At 50.9% G+C, this 22879-nt stretch overlaps 8 protein-coding genes across 8 annotated transcripts; 7 read left to right on the top strand and 1 right to left on the bottom strand.

Moving 5' to 3' along the window:
* Positions 1–3862: 3862 nt before the first annotated feature.
* Positions 3863–5297, top strand: CC1G_09733 (hypothetical protein; the record flags this gene model as incomplete). Its single annotated transcript, XM_001840630.2, has 4 exons — positions 3863–4347; positions 4417–4485; positions 4542–4658; positions 4730–5297. The coding sequence occupies 4 exons, from the start codon at positions 3863–3865 to the stop codon at positions 5295–5297; spliced, it is 1239 nt and encodes a 412-aa protein (XP_001840682.2).
* A 3770-nt stretch (positions 5298–9067) lies between these two features.
* On the top strand, positions 9068–9417 carry CC1G_09734 (hypothetical protein; the record flags this gene model as incomplete). Its single annotated transcript, XM_001840631.1, has 2 exons — positions 9068–9122; positions 9170–9417. 2 exons carry the CDS (start codon positions 9068–9070, stop codon positions 9415–9417), a joined length of 303 nt encoding a protein of 100 aa, XP_001840683.1.
* A 315-nt stretch (positions 9418–9732) lies between these two features.
* CC1G_14764 (hypothetical protein) lies at positions 9733–10334 on the top strand (the record flags this gene model as incomplete). The annotated part of the gene is made up of 2 exons (XM_002910740.1): positions 9733–10054; positions 10111–10334. The coding sequence occupies 2 exons, from the start codon at positions 9733–9735 to the stop codon at positions 10332–10334; spliced, it is 546 nt and encodes a 181-aa protein (XP_002910786.1).
* A 520-nt stretch (positions 10335–10854) lies between these two features.
* On the top strand, positions 10855–12175 carry CC1G_14763 (hypothetical protein; the record flags this gene model as incomplete). The annotated part of the gene is made up of 4 exons (XM_002910739.1): positions 10855–11050; positions 11115–11338; positions 11388–11555; positions 11609–12175. 4 exons carry the CDS (start codon positions 10855–10857, stop codon positions 12173–12175), a joined length of 1155 nt encoding a protein of 384 aa, XP_002910785.1.
* Positions 12176–12345: 170 nt separating this feature from the next.
* On the top strand, positions 12346–13647 carry CC1G_14762 (hypothetical protein; the record flags this gene model as incomplete). The annotated part of the gene is made up of 3 exons (XM_002910738.1): positions 12346–12816; positions 12875–13021; positions 13084–13647. 3 exons carry the CDS (start codon positions 12346–12348, stop codon positions 13645–13647), a joined length of 1182 nt encoding a protein of 393 aa, XP_002910784.1.
* Positions 13648–13834: 187 nt separating this feature from the next.
* Positions 13835–16136, bottom strand: CC1G_14761 (hypothetical protein; the record flags this gene model as incomplete). Its single annotated transcript, XM_002910737.1, has 7 exons — positions 13835–14320; positions 14377–14496; positions 14686–14945; positions 15009–15733; positions 15791–15902; positions 15963–16053; positions 16104–16136. 7 exons carry the CDS (start codon positions 16134–16136, stop codon positions 13835–13837), a joined length of 1827 nt encoding a protein of 608 aa, XP_002910783.1.
* A 704-nt stretch (positions 16137–16840) lies between these two features.
* On the top strand, positions 16841–19301 carry CC1G_09738 (hypothetical protein; the record flags this gene model as incomplete). The annotated part of the gene is made up of 3 exons (XM_001840635.2): positions 16841–17058; positions 17411–17420; positions 17811–19301. 3 exons carry the CDS (start codon positions 16841–16843, stop codon positions 19299–19301), a joined length of 1719 nt encoding a protein of 572 aa, XP_001840687.2.
* Positions 19302–19495: 194 nt separating this feature from the next.
* On the top strand, positions 19496–20893 carry CC1G_09739 (hypothetical protein; the record flags this gene model as incomplete). The annotated part of the gene is made up of 1 exon (XM_001840636.2): positions 19496–20893. The coding sequence occupies one exon, from the start codon at positions 19496–19498 to the stop codon at positions 20891–20893; it is 1398 nt and encodes a 465-aa protein (XP_001840688.2).
* Positions 20894–22879: the final 1986 nt, after the last annotated feature.

Raw genomic sequence — 22879 nt, 5'->3', positions numbered from 1 at the left:
ATGAGGGATGTTGAAGTGGGGAATGTAGCCGTATAGAACTTCGAAGGGAGAGCGATCGTGAGCAGAGTGGACACGGGAGTTGATCACGAATTCCGCCATTGGTAGGTGTTTGTCCCAGTCATCCTGTCGGCGAGAGACGTAGAGGCGGAGGTACTTCTCGATTTCTTGGTTGGCCCGCTCGGTCTGTCCGTTGGCTTGAGGGTGGTAGGCGGTTGTGAGGTTGGACTCGATGCCGAGGCGCTTGAGCAGAGTGCGCATGACCTTAGAAGCAAATTGAGGTCCTCGATCGCTGATGAACCGGAGTGGGAGGCCGTGGGAGGCGAAACACTTCACGATAGTAGATGTCCGCGACGCCTTCAGTGGTGATATCGGATGTGCAAGGGAGGGCGTGAAGGACCTTGCTGTAGTGATCGGTGAAGACAATGATTGCATCGTATCCATGGGCTTCCGGCAGCTGGGTAATGAGATCAACTCCTACCGTCTCCCAAGGTCCTTCGGGGACGTCCAAAGGTTGGGTGGAAAGATCGGGGGTGTTGGGTGTGCTTCCTTCGGGCGCAGATATCACAACCGTCGACGTACTTCTTGACGAAGGCTCGCATTGTTGGCCACCAATATTGTCGTTCAACTCGCTCGAGGGTTCCGTGTACACCGGGGGTGTCCAGAGGTGGGGTCGTCGTGGCACTGCTTGAGAACGTCGCGTCTGAGTTCATCGTCCGGAGGTACGTACACACGACCCTTGTAGTAGACGAGGCCATTGTCTTCTTCCCATTCAGCGAGTCCGGATGTGAGACGGCGAGGCCCTGACTTGCGGAGTTGGGCGAGTCCATCTAGGACCTGAGATTCACGGGCGCTGGCTCGACGAAGTCGGTCTTCGAGGGGATTGGCAAGGGCAGTGTGGGCGGCTGCGAGCTTGGCGAAAAGCTCTGGTTTGAGAACAACCTGTTGCTTGTTATCCTCTGCGTCCGCAACCTGATGAATGTCGAGGCGGGATAGGGCATCAGCTTGGGTGTTGGCCTTTCCAGGATGATGGGTGAGCGTGAAATTGAAGCGAGAGAGGTAGAGGGACCATCGGGCCTGTCGTCGACTGAGATCTTGTGCAGTGCGCCAGTATTCCAGGTTGGAGTGATCGGTAACAATCTCGAACGGTTTGGGGAGTCCCTCCAGGAAATGTCGCCAGTCCTTGAGTGCTTCGATGATAGCCAACATCTCTCGGTCGTAGATTTCATAGTTGCGTTCGGCCGGTTGCATGGAGGCGGAGCGGAAAGCAACGGGGTGCCAGAGTCCATCGTCGAGCTTCGTGAAGGAGGGCTCCTCCAGTGGCAAACCCGGAGGCGTCTACTTCAACGCAAGTCGGTCGATCGGGGTCCCATAACGTCAGGATTGGAGCGGAGGTGAACGCGTTTCGGAGGGTGTCGAACGCCTGTTGTTGCGGTTCGTTCCATTGCCAGGGCATGTCCTTCTTAGTAAGGTCGTTGAGAGGTCGGGTGATAGTAGCGAAATCCTTGATGAAGCGGCGGTAGAAGTTGGCGAAACCCAAAAACCCACGGACAGCGCGAAGGTTGCGGGGAACAGGCCAGTTGCGGACAGCCTCTACCTTGGCAGGGTCCATACGGACTTCTCCCTCCCTAATGACCAGGCCGAGATACTCGATCTCTTCCCGCTCGAACTCGCATTTCTCCGGACGAAGATAGAGGTCGTGCTTCTTGAGACGACGGAGGACTTCGTGTACGACTTGGCGATGCTCGTCGAGGGTGGCCGTGAAGATGAGAATGTCGTCCAGATAAACAACGACCTTTCCCTGAAGCGATGAGATCGGCAAATATCGAGTTCATGAGCGCTTGGAACGTTGCCGGGGAATTGGTGAGACCGAAGAACATGACCAATGGTTCAAAGAGTCCCTGGTTGGTGGCGAACGCGGCCTTCCATTCGTCTCCTTCCTTGATACGGATGTTGTTGTAGCCCCATCTGACGTCGAACTTGGTGAAGTACTTGGCGCCGCGGAGTCGGTTGACAATGTCGGAGACAAGGGGAAGGGGGTATCGGTTCTTCACCGTAATCTCGTTGAGCTTCCGATAGTCTTGAACGAACCAGGAGTTTTCCATCCTTCTTCTTGACAAAGAAAACCGGGGAGGCGAGGGGCGATTTAGATGGTCGGATATAGCCTTTCTTGAGGTTCTCCTCGAGGAATCGGTTCAGTTCCTCCTGCTCGTTCTGCGACATGGGGTAGACTTTGGTACGCATGGTGGCCGGTGCTCCTGCAACGAGGTCGATGGCATGGTCCCAAGGCTTGTGCTCCGGGAGGCGATGAGACTCGGATTCAGAAAAGACGGAAGCGTGCTGTCGGTACTGGGGTGGAACCATCTCCTCGAATGTCTTCTGGGGTTTGTCCTTCTGGGACTTCTCGGCAATCTGCTGGGAGTATGTGAAACCTGCAGCACCACCAAAGTTCGTCGCCTGTGTCCTCGATCAATCCCTTGCGAACCCACTTCCGCCGGGTCGTTCGGTTAGCGCGGATGCGACAGAGGGGGGGTTCGCTTGGTTCGAAGCTGGGGTCGGGTATCGAGGAGTCATCGGGAACGTTAGGAGTGGGCGGATCAGGGTTATCGTAGATCTGTTCAATAATAGCATTGCCGGAGGGTGGTTCCTTTCGAGGAGGCTGTGCATCTTCGTCGGGGACTTCTTCAATGGTGACACTGGAGATGCGAGGAGGAGGAATCTCTAACGTGCCCTTCTGCCAGGTCGATCTGGGGGTTGATTTTGCGAAGCCAAGGGAGACCTAGGATGACATCTTCTCCCCCGAGATCAGTGATAAGGAAATCCGTCCACTCGGAGTAGCCATCCACCGTGAGCTCCAAGCGAGCGAAGTGGGTGATGCTTCCTGCCTGATTTGGGGTTCCATCGATGTTGAGAAGTCGGATTGGGTGTCGAAGGGGATAGGCGGTGATCCGGTGCTTCTCCACAAAGAGGTTTGTCCAGGAATTTGCCGGTGGCACCACAATCGATCATTGCTGCGGGGTTTGCCGTACGATTTCTGCCTCTGAGTCTGATGTGAATGCGGAAATGCGAGGAACCGGGGTGTATTTTGCGTATAGAGCTAATGGTACATGAATAAATTGAATCGTACTCAGAGACGGCGTACAGCGGAGAAAAGGGTGCGTGCCTTGCAGCACGAGCAGGCACCCTCTTCAAAAACCCTGTTGTTGGATCTTCTCGAGGCGCTCCAGGATGTCTTGTTGGTTCTTCTGCGCAACCAAGAGGTCGGCGAGGGAGACGTTAGACGAGGCGGCGGCAGGTGGGGTAGACGAAGTGGCAGCAATGGTGGCGGCGGGCGTGGAAGAGTCATCAAAGAGCGAGAAGGGGGCTTCCTGGGTGGCAGCAACGCGACGTCGTTGGGTGAGTCCTCGACCGGGCGGATAGCCCATGAACTTGTCTTGGCAAACGTTAGCGGAGTGGCCGAGACGCTGGCAGTGGTTGCAACGAAGTGAGCCGTGATTGCCGTCCTTTTTGATGTGGGCGGAGGATCCGCAACCAAAGCATCGTCCACGCATTGCTTGGAGGAAGTCCTCACGGGAGCGGCCACTAGGTCCAACACGGGTCGCGTCGATATCCATCGCATAGGGGTCACGGGCAGGGGTAGAGCGAGACGAGGCGGTCGGGGTCAAGAAGGAGGCGCTGCTTCCGTGAAACGTAAAATCGTTCTGGTTGACGATGTCGCAGTAGTCTTGAAGGGTCTTGGGCTTGGCATCGTCCGGTTTGGTGATGGCGATAAGATCCAGCATGAGGCGATCGTTGGAACTGAGTTTGCGACGAAAACGTGCCATACCATCCTTCTGGGATAGACCGGGTGCGGGGAAATATCTCCATGAACTTGGCTGCGAACTGGGAAGCAGATTGTTTACCCTGGGTAAGGGCCTCGAGAACGGAAGCTTTTTTCTTCTCGTGGTCGAAAGCGGGCGCTATTCAGGCTGCCGAGAAGCTTGGCATCGATCCAGACGACATTCAACGTACCAACAATCCGCTCGAGTCCTTCAACGGCCATCTGAAGGGTACCTACTGGGACCCATATTCTCATTCTGGTCGCCTTCCTCGCCTTGATCTCTGGGTCCGGCTTGTTATCACGGATATTATTCCTGACTTTTTCGAGAAGCTTCGCATTGAGGAACAGAACCAAGCTTACCGACAATCTATTCTTCAAGGTCCTCCTCCTGCATCAGCATCCGCGAAGACCCCGGTCCAGTCCTGGATTGACGAGCTCGAGAATGGATCTGATGACGAGATTGAGGACGAGGTTGATGCCGAGCCCATCATGGTTGATGACCATGATCACGCCGAGAATGATCAACCCAGGTATGTTGTTCAGTTCTCTTTCGTTGCCGCAGTGCATCGTGAATTACCATAGCTAACATTATTCTTCAGAATTGAAGATGTGCGCGAAGAGATCGAGGACCAAGATCCAGTCGTTAGCATCGAAAATGGTGAACCCAAGTACGCTGCGCCTGATCGTAAAAATTAAATTTACCACAATTAACATTACTTTTCAGAATTGATGATGTTCGCGAAGAGATCGAGGATCCTGAAAGCTTCGTGATGGTCTCGGAGCCTTCATTGCAGGCCCGTGATGATGATATGATTATTGAGCCATCTGTTGTTGAGGAAGAGTATGAGGACTTTGTTCGTGGCTTGGAGAACACAGTAAGTGTCTTCTATTCAAATTTGATGCAATTCTAAGAGAACGTAGCGCAAGAAGGATTTTGATCATCTCCGGCGCCAATTACCGCGCGGAGAGGAAAGCATGGTCATTGATGACTCGTGCGCCATGGAGGAAGACTCCCTACGGTTACCTGATCATCATCCCCCGGTTTCCCTTCCCGAGCCAGAGCCCTGAAGCACCACTCCCTGATCCTGCTGTCAGTATCGCCTCCAGCACATCAGCAACGTCCCACGACCTTTCGTTATTGAACGAAATCACAACACTCACCATGGATATCCAAAATGATCACGATGAGCTCTGCCGCAAGGTCCAGAGGCTCCTCTCCATATCCCCAGATCCCGAGGCTGCCCAGGCCTCAATCCATTCATACTTGTCCCCGGCTATTCTCAAACGGCTCAAGACAGAAGACATCTCGCGAAGTGTATCGTCAATTGATGAAACAACCGAGGCATCCGCAGAACAGCAAGACCCGGAAGATACTGAAGGTGGCGGTGGTGTGGTGCTTGCAAGGACCTTCGATGGCAAGCTGGTACCATTCGTGAAGAAGCGCAAAGAGAAACGAATCGTATCTCATAGGATTCGGTGAATAGTATACGAAATCAATAATATTTTATCCTATATAAGCACACGAGAGATAGTCGGGGGTCTGGGGGGAACCCCCAGGGTGCCGCAGGCGAATGTCGTTGAATGAGAGGACCTCGGGGGACTGGGGGGAACCCCCAGGGTGCCGCACGGCAAGTACCATTGAAGGAGAGATGTTGGGGGCCTGGGGGGAACCCCCAGGAACGTCGTATGACAAAACCTATTAAGAAAAGAATGAGCGTCGCAGACCAGGGGGTTTGGGGGACAGAGTCCCCCAACCGGGTCTGGGGTGGAGCCCCAGCCGTCGCGGCCGGCGCCGCAAATGGTCCAAACGATTCTGACAAGAAGCCACCGTGAATTACTCACCCGATGCCACCAGACCCGTGTTCATCCTGCAATCCTCCCAGTCACCACACAGCAAACAAGAGAAACCGATGTCGCCTACGGCGAGAAACCGAGAGAAGCCGCCTCCGGCGCTCCCCAAGACTGCTGGAGATCAGCGCGGAGGGAAAACACGTCGACGAGCTGGACAACGAGCTCGCCCACGGCGAGTGAGAAACCAAAGAATGAAAGAATGCAGCCACGTCGCCACAGGCGACGGAGATACAAATTCCCACGGAATTTCAAACCCCGCTTAAGGGGTGTATGTTTAATGTCCTCGGTTGTATGCCGTTTAACGGCCCGCAGCCCACTAGTTATCAACACGGCTGGTTAATGGTTGCGGGAGGTTGAAGGATTGACGTTGGCGGATGGAACGGTGAAAGGTTGAAGGGTCGCCGGCGGGGGACATGAATTTGACAGACCATGACCTGCAATTACTTAAAGAAGAGACGTCGACGAGTGCATTGGTACCTTGGGAAGCTTCGAGTCCTCGCTCAGGGAAGGGATACCACTGGCAGAGAATGTTTTGACGGCAAGAAGCTCCGCGCCTCACAGCACATTGCTACATAGCTTTTACCCGATAGTCACGGACAGACCACGGGAACTTAATATCGTTATCAACGATACATAGGGACCAGCTGGGAAAAGACGTGACCGTTATCTACAGGGCAGATGCTGGTGTGTACCAGCCCAGTACTATAGGATAGTTCTGTTGACTGTAGGCTAGTACTACTATAGTTTATGCTGTTGACCAAGGGTTGGAGGGTACAGGTACTAGGGCAGCCCCGTCATGCCCGGGTGTGGCCTACCAGGTGGACTGTATCTATCGGCGGTGGGGGGTATCAATCAAAACAGGACACGTGCCTACCAGTAGACCTTCTCAATTCTCGGCTTGGAAGGTATACCGAGTGTATGGGCACTGAGCTTCCTTGGCTAGGAGGGCCACCTGGCGCATGGATGGCTACTTTCAGTTGGTTGTGCATTTTGTAGATTTCACTGAGCATAGTATAAATGGAATTATAATTTCCAAACAGGCCAAATGCCCATCTCCTTTCCAAACGCACTCTAACCAACTACCTCGAACGTATCGGCCGATCTGGAGGGTAATAGTCACCTTCGCGCCAGCTAAGTTCCAAAACCAGCGGGCCACCTGTGTCGAAGCTAACGGCATCTGACTTTCCGAATGGGACCAGGCATCTACCGAGCACATGAACACCACGCACCTTGAGGTCCCAGGGAGCTTCCGTGTAAGTGTCATGCTTGTGTAGCCCGGTAAAGGCGAGGACACCTGTCGGAATTAAGACCAGCGGTGCCGAGTCAAACGATCTATAAAGACATCTTTGTAGATGTGAAACATTTCCCGAAGGGCTGAGGAACAAGCAACGTGGTGGGTGGTATATGTTTGGGAGGGCCGGGGAAAGCTGTCCAGTGTATATGGTACCCACCGCAGGTGCGCAACCACCACAAATCTTCTACTCACAAGTAACACTCACGTCGGTGATACCCACTGTGAATACCACTATTATGGATCCGAAGAGAGCTGTCTCGTAGATATAGCCTCATTGGAACCTGGTATAAAGTGGTGCACGTCCGGTGAGATGCCATAGAATGAGGGCTCACCAAAAAAACGACTACCATTTTGAACCCGAGGTAGCTGTCCCGTGGATATATCTTTATTGGACCCCGGTATAAATTGACGCACACCCAGTGAGATGCCATACAAGGAGGGCTCACCAAAAATACGTGGCAGTGGCAGACCTCTGGCAAGGCGTCCCTTTGGTATCGATGTTGCCTTCATAGCTAGACACGGGAGCGGTTGCCATCACATTTGTGGTTCACATCAGCCCCACAGTAAATAACAGCTGTTCGTCCCACGATACACACGAGGCAAGGGGAGGTGTAGGTGATCGGGCCAACTCCAGCTTAATCGCGTCACAGACCGTAATAAGTTGCGCGCTTTGCGTGTACGGATTTGGTTGCTTTGAAACAGAATGCATGGATGGAAGGGATTGTAATAGTTCAGATGTCCCCTGGGAGAGACTTTACATAGTTACATTTTCGCGACTTAGGCAAAAAAAGCAAGAAAAAAAGAAAAAGGAAAGTAACTGTAGAGTTAGCCTGGTGCGTGTGGAGGTCCACCGCACCAGGCCTACTCTTCAGTTTGGGCAGGAGAGGGTTCGAACCTCAGACTGTTAGCTATGAAGCATGCACTGTCCCCACTAGACTACTACCACTGATATAATATCTTAACAATATGTCTTTTGTCAAGAAATCCTTGGTTATCACGCACCGAAAGCAAAAGCCAAGAAATGCACTTTGTCGTCACCGCCACCCACGTAGACGGTAGGAGCTTCGGTTTGATTCCCGACAGACTTGGCGAGACTTGGCGGCACACATCTTTGTAACCCATAAACCGCTTGGTAGGAAGTGAGTCACCGATCGTGCGCTTCATTGGTACAATACTCTTGGCAATACATCGTCATACAACCCACAGCCTTGGTAGGAATCAGCAACTGGTCCTAATGAAAGAGCTTGGTGATGGCTCACTTTTGATTCGTAGGGGTTGCTCACCGACGCCTGTTCGTGATCCTCAGAGTCCAAGGGAGCCGGTAGCCACGGTGGAGCGATGGAGCTGTCATAATTCAAGAACAATCAACGTTGAATCAACGACCAATCTTCTTGAAGCCGGAGATAAGTCGGATAGTTGCCAAGAAATGAATGAGAGCACCCCGTATAGTCACCAACGCCACGATCCCGTGGAACTCAAGTGGCAGTACGCATGGCCTTGTTTAACCTGTTCAGGCATCGTCATCTTCCCCATGGATAGCGCGTAGTCCGGACCCGGACATAGTCGAGCAAGGGGTCGAGGCAAGATTACCCTCAGATATCAGATAAATACCTTACGATCGACAAGTGGTGACCCTGCGTGGATTCTGCGACGCCGTGCACTGCTTGTCGTTCCTTTTCCAAACGGTAACTATCCACTATCGACAAACATTACGACACCAATGGTACCCCAGAATCGACCAAGAACTTAACACAGATGAATCTTAGCAGTAGTCACTTTGTCCCAGTCCACGCGCCCGATCCTGGCAGCAAGCGCCCATGCCAAGGATGACGTCAGTGTGCCACCGACGGACAGCGGCTATCGACAAAGATTGCGACAATGATAGTGTGCCGATTCAATCGGTTTTCTGAAACCCGCGATATATACGGCAGACCTTGCGCTTCGACATGTTCAAGTTGACCGATGACCCATAGTCTCAAAGCCTTGCGCCAAGGCAAGCGCCCAAAGCCGCGCGGGAAAGAAAAAAAATGATGTGCTCATCCATCATCCATTCACGCCGCCGGCTTCTTTATTGACTTAACCTCCTACACCAGTTCGCCAACGCTATGACCGACGTGTCTGTACAGAAAAAGGCGGAATTTGTCAAGCATATGCAAGATGGTGAGTGCTGCTGGGATGTATGACCCCCTTACTCATACCCATTACAGCGCTCGAATGTCTCTACAACCTAGCGACTACAGCCAATCTCCATATAGCGGACATCACACCAAGGCTTGAATGGCTCAATGAGTACACAGACCAACTGCCGTCGGATGCTCAACATGACCACAGTGAAAACTTAACCGACTCGATTGCCGCCCTTGCCGCCCTCCAAAAAACCATTCGTAGGATGCTCAAGGAAATTAGAGACGGGCGTCTGAGGACGAGGGAATATATAGCAGAGGACGTCGAATGAGCGCCATCTTTGTTTGGTCCGCTTACATAGATAATCAGCCTTTTTTTCATACTTAACACCCGGAGTCACTATGCCTGCCAAATCATAACCTTTCTTCTCTCATCAAATGTCGAAGTGGGACGGAGGCTATGAGGAGGGTCGATCTCGAGTTTTCACTGCGGTTAACTCTGCGTGTCATGATCGAGATAGATTCGAGGGCTGGTTCTTTGACAACATTGGCGGTGTAAGTTGTAGGGCTCCTTGAACTCCTCACCTTGCTGAATGTATCCCCAGCCCTGTAATCAGTCCCAGTGCATCAGGTTTCCAGGCGGCTGTATGTTGACGAAGGAGGGTCTTGGTTGCGCTCCCTGTATCAAGAAAGGATCACCGTGCCCCTGGAAAGACGCCTACATCATCGCCGTCATTCTTGGGGAGTTGGACGTGCCCTACGGGAAAGCGTTCGAATTCTTCACCAAACTCCTCAAAGACCCCATCTTCCGCGATATCCTTCGCGGCGAATACTCTAGGAACCCAGATCCCGCAGGTGATCTGAACCCCGTCCAGATTCAAGCCCGCCTCCATGAAGTTGAATTGGAACTGAAGGAGGCACGCGAGGAAATCGAGCGTCGTGATGCGAACCTCAAGAGGCTCATTGAGGGTGAGTCATTGCAGTTCATTTCCACTTGTGACGGCTCGATTAAACCTGTAAACTAGATCTTAAAGCCACCAAAGAGAAACTGACTGAGTCCAGACGAGAGCTTTCGCATTATGCGAGGCGCTATGTCGAGGTCGCTCCCTCAGGATCCAATAACCCCGCCGCTGAACGCTCTTCTCGACCATTTTACGTTGGCAGCAAGCGGTCCCTGGCTGCCTATCGGAAATCGGGCATATTTCCGCCACGTTCTCGTAGCTCGTCCCCAAACGGACAGGGCCTATAGCTTCGCTCATTGACGTTTAACCTTGTTTTGTGTCCACTTTAATTGTATCTTAGCTTTTTCGCTCCGCATTCTCATTGCGCTCTTGTGACTTGACTTGCCGAGCCAGCACTTGGCACACATCTGTAAATATTTCTTTGTGTGGTGAGAGTTCTAACGTTCTTGGCACGACTCGAGCACAGCTTAGCCACATCTGTCAAGCCATGACGGACGCGACCTTGTGTTTCAAGCGTACGTCCGTTTTGGACATGCGAGTGTACAAGACCAACCCGCCAGGGTAAGTACCTTGAGCGCCAAGAATGATTGCTGGTACCATGTGCCAAGAACGCTAAAGAACGCTACCTTGAACAACCTTGGTATTGACCTCGCTCACGGCGAAAACAACAATTATTGTGTCTGGGGCCGTCCAGGGTCTAAAAGTTGGCGTACAAGTCACGACTACGTAAGGTGATCAGCTGAGCTAATCGATGCTATGTATGCTTCAACGAATGTCAAACTCCAACACTGTTCACCTTATCCCAGCATGCCGACCCTGCCTTCGTTCGATTTGAGTGCCGCCGGAGAACTAGCACATAGCTACGGGCGTTACTGCCAGGCGCTATTCAAGCGCGAACTTGTGGTCGGAATGCCGCCTGCTAAACATCCTGATTTGGGGAGGCACCTACGAATCGAAGCCTACCAGTTGGTTAGTGTCGCTGAATCGGCGTTTGGAAATGAGAGTGAGTGACATCAATGTCGCACAGGCTACAGCAGGATTGCACCCATGGCTAACTATCTACTTAGTGGCTCTCAGCTGGAGATTTGAAGACTTTGCTTCAAAGCTTATCAGGGCCCAACTGAGCAACGAAGATCCCCGAGAGGAGAATCTTTCGTTGCAATTTCCGCCTGTGTGGAGGCCCAATCCAGATGGAAAGTTTCCACTCCGCACGTTGCCCACCACATTTGTGGATAGCAAGGGCATCATTGGATGGTGGTACTTACCCTCCTCTATAACAGAATCGCGACAAGTAAGTCATGTCAGCCGTTTGAGTCTCTTCCAAGACTGACATGTAGCAGGCCACAATTTTACGCGCAATCAGAACTCTCTGCAACCACAGAGGAACCCCTGTTCGAACTGACTCTCAAGGAAACTGGCGTTCACATCCTAGCCAGTTCTCGGAGGGTGGACAACTCAAGCCAGGAGTTGCCACATTTTCTTCTTGCTGGTACCAGCAAGGCCACGATGTACGTTTTCTTACTGCCAAATATTCACACTCCACATGCCTAATTGTACCAAGGGCCCCTACGATTCCCCATCTCCCTCGGCGTCGCTGAAAGGTCCTCCTGGTCAGCAGTTCATTAGGGACATGACCGAGAGCTTCGCTGTTCTTGGTGGAGTGATTGCCATCACTCAACCTTGGCTGTTCAATGCTGGTCTGGAAGTCTTGGAGTCGCTGCATCGCCGCACATTCCCTGTGGACAACGCTGAGACGTTGGATGCCATCCTTAATTTCTGGTCAAACCCTTTCACCGCGTTTTCTGTCATTGTCAACAGAGAGTCCTCGATTCACCGCGACATCTCCAGTCCGACTTGGGCCTATGATCTTATCTACACCGGCGGGACCTATCGTAATGGTCGCTTTGAGAGCCCCACTCTTGGCTGTCGGTTTGTGTACAACCCAGGAACGGTTATTGTCGGGCTTGGCAGTTTGATCAGACACGGCGTAGCGCCCGTCGACGGTGATCGCGTATGCATCGTCTCATATTTCCGCGAGTCCATGCTTGAACGTGGATCCCAGTACCATGGTGCCAAGCCACCATCTTCCACCCAACTTCGTGACTTCTACTTGGATACTCCAATGTAATCTGACCGTTCTCTTCAGTGTAATCTCTATGTTTTCTTTGGATGCTGCGCTATTGGACACGAAGAGTCAGTCTTTCGTAGACTGACCCTGTTTGACAAGACTACCGGTAGATTACTCAGCGTGATAGTCGCGTTATCGCGGCTCGAGCTTTCTTCACTCCTCCCACCTTTATGGCTCCCATTCTCTTTGATCTTCACCAAGGCGGCCGATACAGCGAATCCTTTGGGCGCTACTGCCAGTCCCTTCTCGAAACTCGATTCGATGAACATCGCAAAGTGGCCAAACCGAAATTAAGCCTCGATCTCCGCTCAGAAGCGCACCAAATCGTCAACATGGCCTACTACGCCTTTACGAATCGAGGTGCAATGATCTTCCCTGGCTCCTATTTACCCCATGCTTACTCTCGTGCGACAGCGCAGTTGAATTGGTCTTTCAAGGACCTCTCGAAAGCTCTCGACGCTCTGGGACCCGGTCAACCTACCCCTGAACAACGGCACGACCTTCTCAAAACATTCGAGCCTCTCGGTACACCACTCTCAACTGGAAGGCTACCATGTTTGACGGAACCGTCGTGCTTCGTGGACTCTGAGGGAGTGATTGGGTTTTGGAGCTTCCCCAGTGTTATCCAAAGAAAGAGACAGGTGCGTGTTGTCGCCTCGTCCAAAATGGAAATCAGTCTACTAACAATCTCCATCGTAGGACTTCATGCTGAATGCGGTACATGCTCTTTCTGACGGAAACGGGTTGACCCGCATGCCCAACGATCCAAATCGGTACTTCGATGTCGACGGGAACGCTCTCCGCGGTGGAACAGCCAAGTTGGAATTGTGCAACCTACCTGATGGTGTGCGTCCTTCCCTCTGCTTTTACTCACAACCTCTCACAGCCTGACGGATTGATGAACCCAGGCGCGACGCCCGGCATTGTGCCCCATCTTCCTTGGTCCCGATAGCGCCATGTACATCAAGTTTCTGGAAGAGATGCAGGAAAGCTTCGCTGTACTCGGCGGGATTCTGGCTGTCACCCATCCATGGCTGTTTGACGCCGGCCTCTCCATTCTTTCTTCATTGGAGCACGGAAAGATCGACATTTCTCAGCCCGAAAACCTCCTCGACGTTCTGTCCTTCTGGTCATCGCCGTTCTCCAAGTTTGAGCTTGTCACAAACAGGGAAACCATCCTCCAGCGGATCGTCACCAGCCCCACCTGGGCTTACGACCTTGTCTGGACAGGGGGAACTCTGACGCTCGGTCGTTTCGAATGCCCGACATTGGGATACCGGTTCCATAACACTCCGGGTACCGTATTCGTCGGACATTTGAAGCTAATCGAACACGGTATTGCTCTTGGCAAGTCCGAACAAGTCCAGATCTTCGCCTCGTTCCATGAGTCCATTCTCAAGCGTGTTCCTCAGTACTACATCCCCAAAGCTCCGACTTTGGAAATGTGGACAGGCTACTGGTTACATAAGTAGTTGCACGTATCCGCAGGAAATCTCGTATTCATCGTTTTCTTTTACAATTTACTGGCTATAGCCTTGGAAGTGCCAAGAGTCCCTTCGCCCCATGTTAGTGAGAAGTCCAGTGTCATTCACATTTGACACAAAATGTCATCCACGTTGTTATGCTACGGTACAAGCGGCAAAGTCTAAAGGCAAAATTTCAACAAGTGCCGAGAACCTCTTGGCACACCTTCTCGGTCTCTGTGATAGCGGCCTCGATGGCGCGCACACCTTTGAGCGCCAATGCCATGTCCCTTTCTATGAGGTCGATTGCCTTCTGAGTCGAAGCAGACGCTCTTTCCAGACTCTCGTCCAACGACCTGGAAAGAACAGTTTCCGAGGAAGCCAAGGCCCTGCTCTCTCTCCTAACAGCCTCAAAGTCGTCCCGCTGGGCCTGCCAAGCCTTGATCAGGCCCAAGAGTGAAAGTCCAGGCGTCGTATTTTTGTTCCACCAGGCATCTGCGTACGCGGGAAGGACGGGGTCGGGTATGGGGTTGGGGGTTTCATAGTCTGCGGTGGAGGCGTGTCGTCCCAGGTGGAGCATCCCGGTGAGCGTCGATTTAAACATCATTCCCAACGCTACAGGACGTTGGATGATCCCTGGATAACGGAAACAACCACTCGAATAGAGCAACATGCCAGTTTCCTTCCAAACGATAAATTAGTAAGCGTCTACCATCCCAATGTCGACTGTGAACGCACCAGGTCACGATATAACTGAGCTGCAAAGTGCTTGCGTTCAGTCGGGGAGAACGAGTCGCCGTGACGGTTCCACACCATCCCCGCTGCACGGATTCGGGAGGAGGCGTAGTCGATTAAGCACTGCATTTCACTTGCAGTCAGCGCTTGTAGATGATGGACCTCTGAGAGGAATGGATAAGAAGAGCCTTGCTGCAATTGAGACATTGGCCCCAACGACGTTCAATCTAGGATAGAGAGAGCGATTGACAATGGACGTGAGTCTGACTATCTACTTCTCAAATGCCAATATATTTATTTTCAGACCCTAACCCTATTCGTATTTGCTTTCGCCTTCGCCTCGGCGAACGCTTTCTCCGCGTGTACGCCCATGAGCCTCCACATATTGGCTTGGCGGATGGCGTATGCTCGGTGCCCTGGTAGATCTCGAGTCAGAGTTGCCCAGGCTTTGCATTCATCCTCTTTAAAAGAGAAAAAGTTCGGAACCCACTCCATCTCAGAAGTGAGTAAAATGTGCTCCTCCTTCCAACGGTCTGCGCGGGACCTGGCACGCAGCCAATTGACCCGGTACACTAGAAGTCAATATTGTTGTCAGTGTCCCACAGCTGTCTTTGTATCGGCATTAACGGACTCACATTCTTCCAGATACTCGGAATTTTGTGAGTCTCCTTCAACGTCCATAGTCCAAATCCATGACAGAGCAACGTTCCTTTGATTCCTAGCGTTAGGCTCATAAACCGCTGTTATGGCTCGTGTATCCTCCTTTCGGACCTCCCGGTACCGTTGAAGGACTTCGCGTTCAGCGCCGAGTCTTCCAAGGGCCCACCTTGCGCGGTTGTAAGACTTGATGTGGAGGCGCATGTTCTTGTCGACTGCTTTCACCGCGGCGTATCCTCGCAGCCGCTGCTGTTTTCCATGCGCCAAGCGTATGTTGGAACGGTACAGGTAAGACTTGTGGCCAATTTCAATTCTTACTGATTCCAGTGCATCGTCCGCCTGGGCAATGCGAATCTTCAGTTCCTTTTCAGCTGCACTGCCAAGGCCAGCCGGAAGATCGACAAATGATGATGGGAGAGGGATTTCGACATCTTCGGGTTCGTTCTGAGACACAGAAAACGGGTTCCTTGGATTGTCGTCACGATTCCCATCATCGTCCCCGTCAATTTCGACTGAGGCTTCCGGTGCGCTCTCGCACCGTTGTTCGTACAGGTTGACGTTGGGGAAAAGAACGCCAGCGTCCTCGTAGAATGCGTTGATCGCGGCTTGGAGATTCTCTCGGCGCTTTGTGACCTCGAGGCGTTGCTGGTCCGTTCTCAAACCCTCCCTTGGCAAACCAGAAATGAAAGCCCTTAGACTGTCCCTGATATTGGAATATTGTGAGTTGTGGTCAGGGTAGCGCAAGAATATAAATGCATACTGTGCGTCTTGGAGTTTGATTCCAGCAATTAGCCAAGAGGTAACGCCAAGCCCGCTGTTCAAAGATTGCTCCGCTGACATTAAGTCGTGCTGGACCTTTGCCTTCGAGGGCGCTATAATTCAGATGAGTTGGTTAAGAAAAGCCACAATGGGGTATGAAGAGATGGACTCACGCTTCTTCAGCTTCATATTGAGCACATCCATGCTCTCGACATCCACCTCCCGGTCGATATGCGTATTCTCCAGTTGGGTAGACCACAGCCGCTGTTACGCCTGAGGGTCATCTGACCCTTCAAAAATCGCGAATAACACACCGCCGGACTAATTTCGTCCGGTAAAGCGTACATCTCGATAAGTGACTGAAAAGCCCTAAGGCACTGTGTTTTTCATAACCCGGCGGTCACTTATTCTGTCGTATGAGTTGAGACCAGAGCCCAGAGTCGTCAACTAAGTCGAACTCTAAGAACGACTCTGAAAGAGGTTGAACGTAACGCATCATTGATACCGTAGTAACTGACGGGTTAAGGATGTGTACTGGACCGATTGAAGATCGAACTACGGTAGTGAGAATTTGGCACGAAGTCCTCACCGCCGGGAGCAAGACTATCCATGGGAGTGCACGATCGACTTCAAATCGACTAGAAAGCTAGTAGCGACTTAACAAGAACGACTACACTTAGCACCAGCGCCTGTCAGTACCCTAAGAGGAAAACGCCCATAAGCGCCGCCGGACGGTCGGAATCAGCCATCAGTCGCGGAAAGCTAAAGGGGACCTCTACGGATTAGGTACGAGATCGATAAGATAGAAGCCGAGATAAGATAACCAGAACGACGGGACCAGGAACGGATCACACGAGATGTTCTATTCCGTTGGACAGGTGTCCTCTCTAGGACAGATGAAACAGGGTACTAACAGTCCCATGACCTGTCAACAGAAAAGAAGTAGTACAGAGAGAAGGGACAGAACGATGAATCCATACGCCGCCCTCCGGCGGTAGTTACAAAAAGGGTATACCATCTGTTTCCGCGGAAGCATCTTCACGGAGTAACAATGGAGTTTCCCACAACACATTGGTTCCGTTCCGACTGGACGGAACTACCAAAATTCACGCGCTTCAACAGCGCATCAATAGACGCCTATGGGCATACTCGGCACGACACCGCCGGGGCTTCTTTTGTCGCGTTTCTTTCCTATTTCGTATTTCTGATTCTCTCGTACCTCCGCTCCGTCTCTCTACTCTCATTTTCTGTATCATGCGCATGTATTCGGTTTGTTTTATAGTCTTTGCTAGTCTTTGTTTTAAAGCTCGTAGTACAAACATTTTGTACCATATATATAGGCCCGCCGGGCAAAAGAATCAACAGATACCCCTTTGACTCGATTATATATCTGTCTTTGATCGGCACGAGTCGTCAGTAAAAACAAAGAGGAATTCTCTGAGTGTTGAGTGAGCGAGTTACGAGTTTAGAGTCGAGTCCGAGTTTGTGCGTGAATACACGAGTCCGAGTTTTAAAACGAGTCAACGAGTGATCCCGCCGGGACGAGTTTTAAGTGTTTCCAAGTCCAAATTCGAGTTTCGAGTCTAAGTCGTGTTTAAATCGAGTCGCGAGTTGAACTTAGTGTTTCCCTTGTGTGTAGAGCACAACAAAATACAAAACACCACCTGCATAAAGTCAAGAGTCTTTTCAAAGCTCTAAAAACCCTAAAAAACCGTTCTATACGAGTCAGAGAGTCTTCTCCTCGTTAACTTAGTCTACTAAAACAACAACCCCGTCGAACTTGCGTGCCAACGTACAGACAGTACCTAAAAGTCTTTAGATTTAGCCGTCGGTCTTCATCTTCGTGTCACTTGTCTCACAACAAGCGCCACTCGATTCGGGACCGCCGGTTGTTTTCTTGCTCTTCTTTGTGCTTTCTGTGCTAGTCAGCACATCATTTGGAGCCCACCGCCGAGGGGTTGTCCAAATTCCAAGTTTAAGTAGACGAAGTTTTGCGAAAGCAGGACTTAAAACAAGTGTAGCACGATCTTTCGGCTGCGTCAGATCTTGAGTTCGGACTTAGGTCTTTGAGCTCGATCCAACGTCTGCCGGGAAACCAAAAAGCCTACGAGATTTCCACTCTCAAGAAAAGAAATCCTAAGGCACCAAAATCATCTGTTGAGGCGCGAATAAATCCGCTCACAGGAAAAGCGTTTGAAGAAAGAACTACGAGAAGACAGCGTCAAGGACAACCTCTGGAATACCAGGAACTAGAGTCGGATAGAGCGCTAAAACGTCAAATTAAGGAGGCTAAAGCAAAAACTACCTCTGGAGAGGACGAAGAAGCCGCAGTTGAAGATCTAGTTGATCCCGGCGCAGAGACAGAGTCAGAAGAGGAATCAGTTCCTCCAACTTTCCAATTAGGAGCTAGTCAGGGACCAAGTTTCCCCGGCGGCTTTGAATTACCAAAAGCAGAAAGCGTTTCGTACCGTCGGTTAGACAAACTCAAAACCGACGTCGCAGAATTAGGGTTTCCATCTTCGCTAGGAACCCCCAACGAGCCACTTTACTTCGAGAAACATCCGTTTAGAAGTAGTTACCGCGTCACAGAGTCTTCTGCCACTGAAGGCGATTTCTCGGACTTATCCTTAGAAGACTTAGGAAAGTCAGTTCAATCCCCAGCAGTTCCCAAACCTTATAGTCCGCTAGAAGCTTCTTTAAGCCAGCGAGAAGAAGGTAAAGAACTTAGTCCAGTAAAAGAAGAAAACGAGGTAGAACTTCCCGCCGGAAGTGACGAAGTAGAAGGTAGTTTTCGATCTCACAAAAGAGACAAAGGAAAGCAACGCGCTACTTCAGAGGATAGAAGTTCGACTTCAGAGCCCACTACAAATACACCAAGCGAACCTACTACAGGGGAAAGTTTTGTGGATTTTGGAAACAAGAGCGAAGAGGATATCGAACGACTCCCTGAACGCAGAACAAGAAGAAGAAAAAGGACGAAGAAAACGAGCGTCTTAAGAGAAACGCCAAAAGAAAAGGAACAAGTTAACGTTCCACAACCGCCGGTAATTCAAACGGCTACTTCTGTTCAACGAGAACAAAAACCTTCAGTTTCGAACTTCGAGACTCCTACCCACGAAAAAGCACCCTCAATCTCTCCGTTGTTACAAAACCACCACAAGATGGAATACGAGATTTCCATGGATCCCAGGGTTGATCACTTGACAACCCAACAGTTGTATAAGAACCCTAGGGTTCCTCAATTATGGAAGGCGAGCCACTTAGTGTTGGAAGATGACACGGCGGCAGAAGTATGGGCTTACATCGAGCGGATGGAGACGATGTTTGAGCAAGCGAGCGTAGTGCTGGACAGGCACAAAAAGAAGGCGTTGGTCGACTTCGTAAAGAAAGTCGATTTAAAGGATCAGTGGTCCCGGCTGACCCAATACAGAGACGGGACATATGCGCAATTCAAGGCAGAAATTCTGTCTTACTATCCTGGCATCAAGGAACTCCAAGGAAGGAAGCCTTGATAAGTTGGAGAAAATCTTCAACAGATATGTTAGGATTAAGATGCATGAGGAACAGAAGTTGATGGACCTAATTGCGAAGGTCAGGACAGAGGTCTCAAAAATTCGAGAGACCGAAAGGAAGAGGAAAATCCAACTCCTTTCAGAATAGGACGTTAGTCCAGGATTTCCTGGCGTGTTTGGATCGTAACTTTAGAATGGCGGTTCAAGTACGGCTCTCAACAGCCGATCAGCGAAGGATCCTGGCAGAGTTGAAGAGAGAGAGCAGAGCCAATGCCAGAACATTGGACAAGAGGCTGAAGAGGATGGAAGCCCCGAAAGGCCCAAAGGTGGAACCTGAAGAAGGCAAAGAAGGAGGACCCTCTACGGCCCCAGAAGGAGATCTTGGGACAGAAGTCAATCCTATCCAAGTTGAAGACGATGGGGACGACGACTTCGATGGCGAGCTCTACGACTCCTCAGGTTTGGAACGGGTTATGCCCATTGTTACTAAGTACACGCTAGATGATCTGCTGTACGTAGCACAAGTGGTAGCCCGGGAACACTCCAATAGTTCGGTCTTTGGCTTCACGACGGATCTAAGTGACACTGGTACAGCAGACCAGGACGTCATTAATACCGCCGTGGCAGAAACGTTGAAGAGATTGGGTATTAAGCCCAAGAGAGAAGAGCAGCATGTGCAGGAGGCTGGACCCCATAGAGGGAGTCAAAACATGCCGCCGGGGATGTACCAGTGGGCAGGACCTTCTAAGTCGGACAACGATGGGTTTAAACTCATCTTGGAAAGACTGGACCAACAAGAGGCCAAATGGAAGGATACCCTCACGGGTCTCAAGAAAGAGCAAAAAGAACAACTGACGGAGTTTGAGACGAGAATGGAGGCCAAAATCGACAAGAGGTTGACCGACCATTCTCAGCGATTCAACTCGCACAACTCGTCAGGAGGAAACCCCATTGGTCAATCCTACGTTCCGCCGGGAAGAAGGAACTACTCGAACTCGGGTTCCTCAGGCGGAGGATACGTCGACTTTTCGCGTCGACCAGGTCAACAGGGCTACAGCCAAGGCGTGTGGCGAAACGGTGACTCTGGTGGTGGAGAGCGACGAGGAGTGACTTGCTGGTTCTGTGGTGAGCCAGCTCATGCAGTTATGGGCTGCAAAATTAGAAGGGTGATGTTGGATACGGGTCGTATTCGTCATGAAGGTGGCGATTATCGTATCCTCGAAAGTAATAGAATTATTACGCCCTTCAGAAATGGGGAAGAATTTACTCTCGACCTCATTAGAAAGAGTATGGAGAGTAGCGGCCATACGTTGGACCTCGACGCGATTAAGCGCGAAGCCCAGTACATACAAGAGGAGCCGCCGGAACATAGGTGGAGGGATCCGTTAACGGGTCAACCAACGCAAGAGCAGTTGGTACATGACCTTAAGGAACGGGTTAGCCAATTGGAAACGGAGAAGGCACAGAGTTTGGGGTCGGCGCCTAACGACACGTCCGCGGAAGCGCCCGTGACAGACGAAGAAAAGGCAGCGATGTGGAACGCCTTCCAAGTGTTCTACCAAAATTCGCGTCGACAAGAGGGTTTTCAATGACGACGAGGAAGGCAGCAGCTGCTGCTTCTTCCAAACCGGCAGGAAGTAGCAAGACTGAGCTAGAGAAGTCTAAGAAAACCGCCGGCGTAGAAAAAGAAAACACCAAGAAAAAGGAGCGTGTCGAGGAGAAAGAAAAGTGAGAGTGAAGAAGCAAGAGGTGGACGAGTTACCAGAGGAAGAAGTAGGAACCGTTGCTAGGTTTGTCGAGGTTAAGAGAGTTGGACCTCCTAAGAAAAAGAAGAAAGTAACATGGTCAGATTCTCAACCAACGGCGAAGCTTACACCGTCCGGAACTCTACCTTATGTAGACGTCCCTCCTCTCTCAACTAAACCTTTAGGTGCATTCAAGCCTAAAGTGAAACAAGGAAGAGGAGAAATCTTTTGAGAAAGAACGAGAAGTGGAAGAGAAAGGTGAACCTCTACCGGAAATCGACCGGCGGGGACCAGCCTATAACAAACGCGCACCTGTAGAACAAAATGGTGCGGCAAAAGCGATCGTCAACGAATTGCTTGAAGTCACCGTACCGGTGAACATCAAGTCGCTTATGGGGGTTTCGCCAGAAGCAAGGGAATACCTCAAGAACCTCCTGACTCGGAAGCGAGTACCTACTAGGGAAGTCCCTATCCCTAGAGAGACTGAGGTATTTAAGCGTTTCTTTGACGATCCGCACGAAGTTAAGCGTCTACACGTTGGCTTACAATGGGTAGAAAATAGTGAGGAAGCGATGGCAAAAGCCGAAGCAGCGGTTGAACAAAGAGCCCTAGCCGAAAAGCGAGACAGAGACTATAAAGAAGCCTTCAACTTTGCGACCGGCGGTTCGAACTGTTGCAGAAAAAGGAGATGAGAAACCATTGGGGAGTATCACTATCTCTGACCCGGTGGAACAATATATGATTGAACTGGGTACTGAGGCTAAGCCAGTTATAGTGAAAGCTGAAGAGTCGTCTTCGTTGAGGGTCATCTACCCTGAAATCAATGGAGCCATGAAGGAAGAGTCCTTATTAGACGGCGGTTCGACAATCTGCTCGATGCATGAACAAGCCGCAAAAGACCACGGCCTTACTTGGGATCCGGCGGTGACGGTGTGGATGTCCTCAGCGGACAAAGGATTGAAGAAGTCATTAGGTTTAGCAAGAGACGTGCCTTTTGTCTTTGGAGAAGTAAGAGTGTACCTCCAAATACACGTACTTCCAGACGTGGGTTATAGGATCTTGCTTGGAAGACCGTTCGAGATGATAGCGGAAACGCTAACAAAGAACAATCGAGATGGGTCGCAAACGATTACCCTGACCGATCCTCAGAACGGCAAAGTGGTGAGGTTGAACACTTATCCCTAGAGGAGAACCTCCTCCAGAGTTAAAGGCAGAGTTGGACGCCAACCCGGCGGTCTTTTCAGAACTCGATGAATCATCAATAGATGTAGGAGAGCTTGCAGTCGTCTTTGAACAGACAGCTTCTGGGGAGATTAAAGTCGAAAAGGTGTTCCAGCCAGGCCATAAAAGTGGAAAGTTCAGCCAAGAAGACGTGAAGTTAATGTTTATTCAGGAAGCATTAACTAGGGAGGTAGAAAACAAGAAAGCTGCTAAAAAGGTCGAAGCTTTCTTGCAACAAGTCAGGACAGGCAAAAGAGACAAATCCGTCGGTGAAGTCATGATGTTAGATACTGTGATAAAACACTTCGAACAAATTTATCAACAGTTAAAAGAGGATATCATTGAGGATTCTGTTAAGACTTCGTCAACAACCTCCAGCGAGAACAAAGACGAAGTAGTAGCAGGGAACCCTAACGTTAAACCAAAAATTAAGGGTGTCTCTACAGGAAAGAAGTATAAGAAAGTGGCAGATAAAGTAAGACCCATCTTGGGGACTCTAGCAGAGGAGTTTAGAATTATTCGGAAGATTATAGGGAACCCACTGGCTGAATTGCCTAAGTTACCTACAAATCCGCCGGAATTCACACCCCAAGGAAGATACACCACAGAGAG

This window comes from Coprinopsis cinerea, assembly GCF_000182895.1.
Source record: "Coprinopsis cinerea okayama7#130 chromosome 7 map unlocalized cont3.7, whole genome shotgun sequence".
Lineage (NCBI taxonomy): Eukaryota > Fungi > Basidiomycota > Agaricomycetes > Agaricales > Psathyrellaceae > Coprinopsis > Coprinopsis cinerea.
This window is presented reverse-complemented; position numbering and strand designations above follow the sequence as displayed.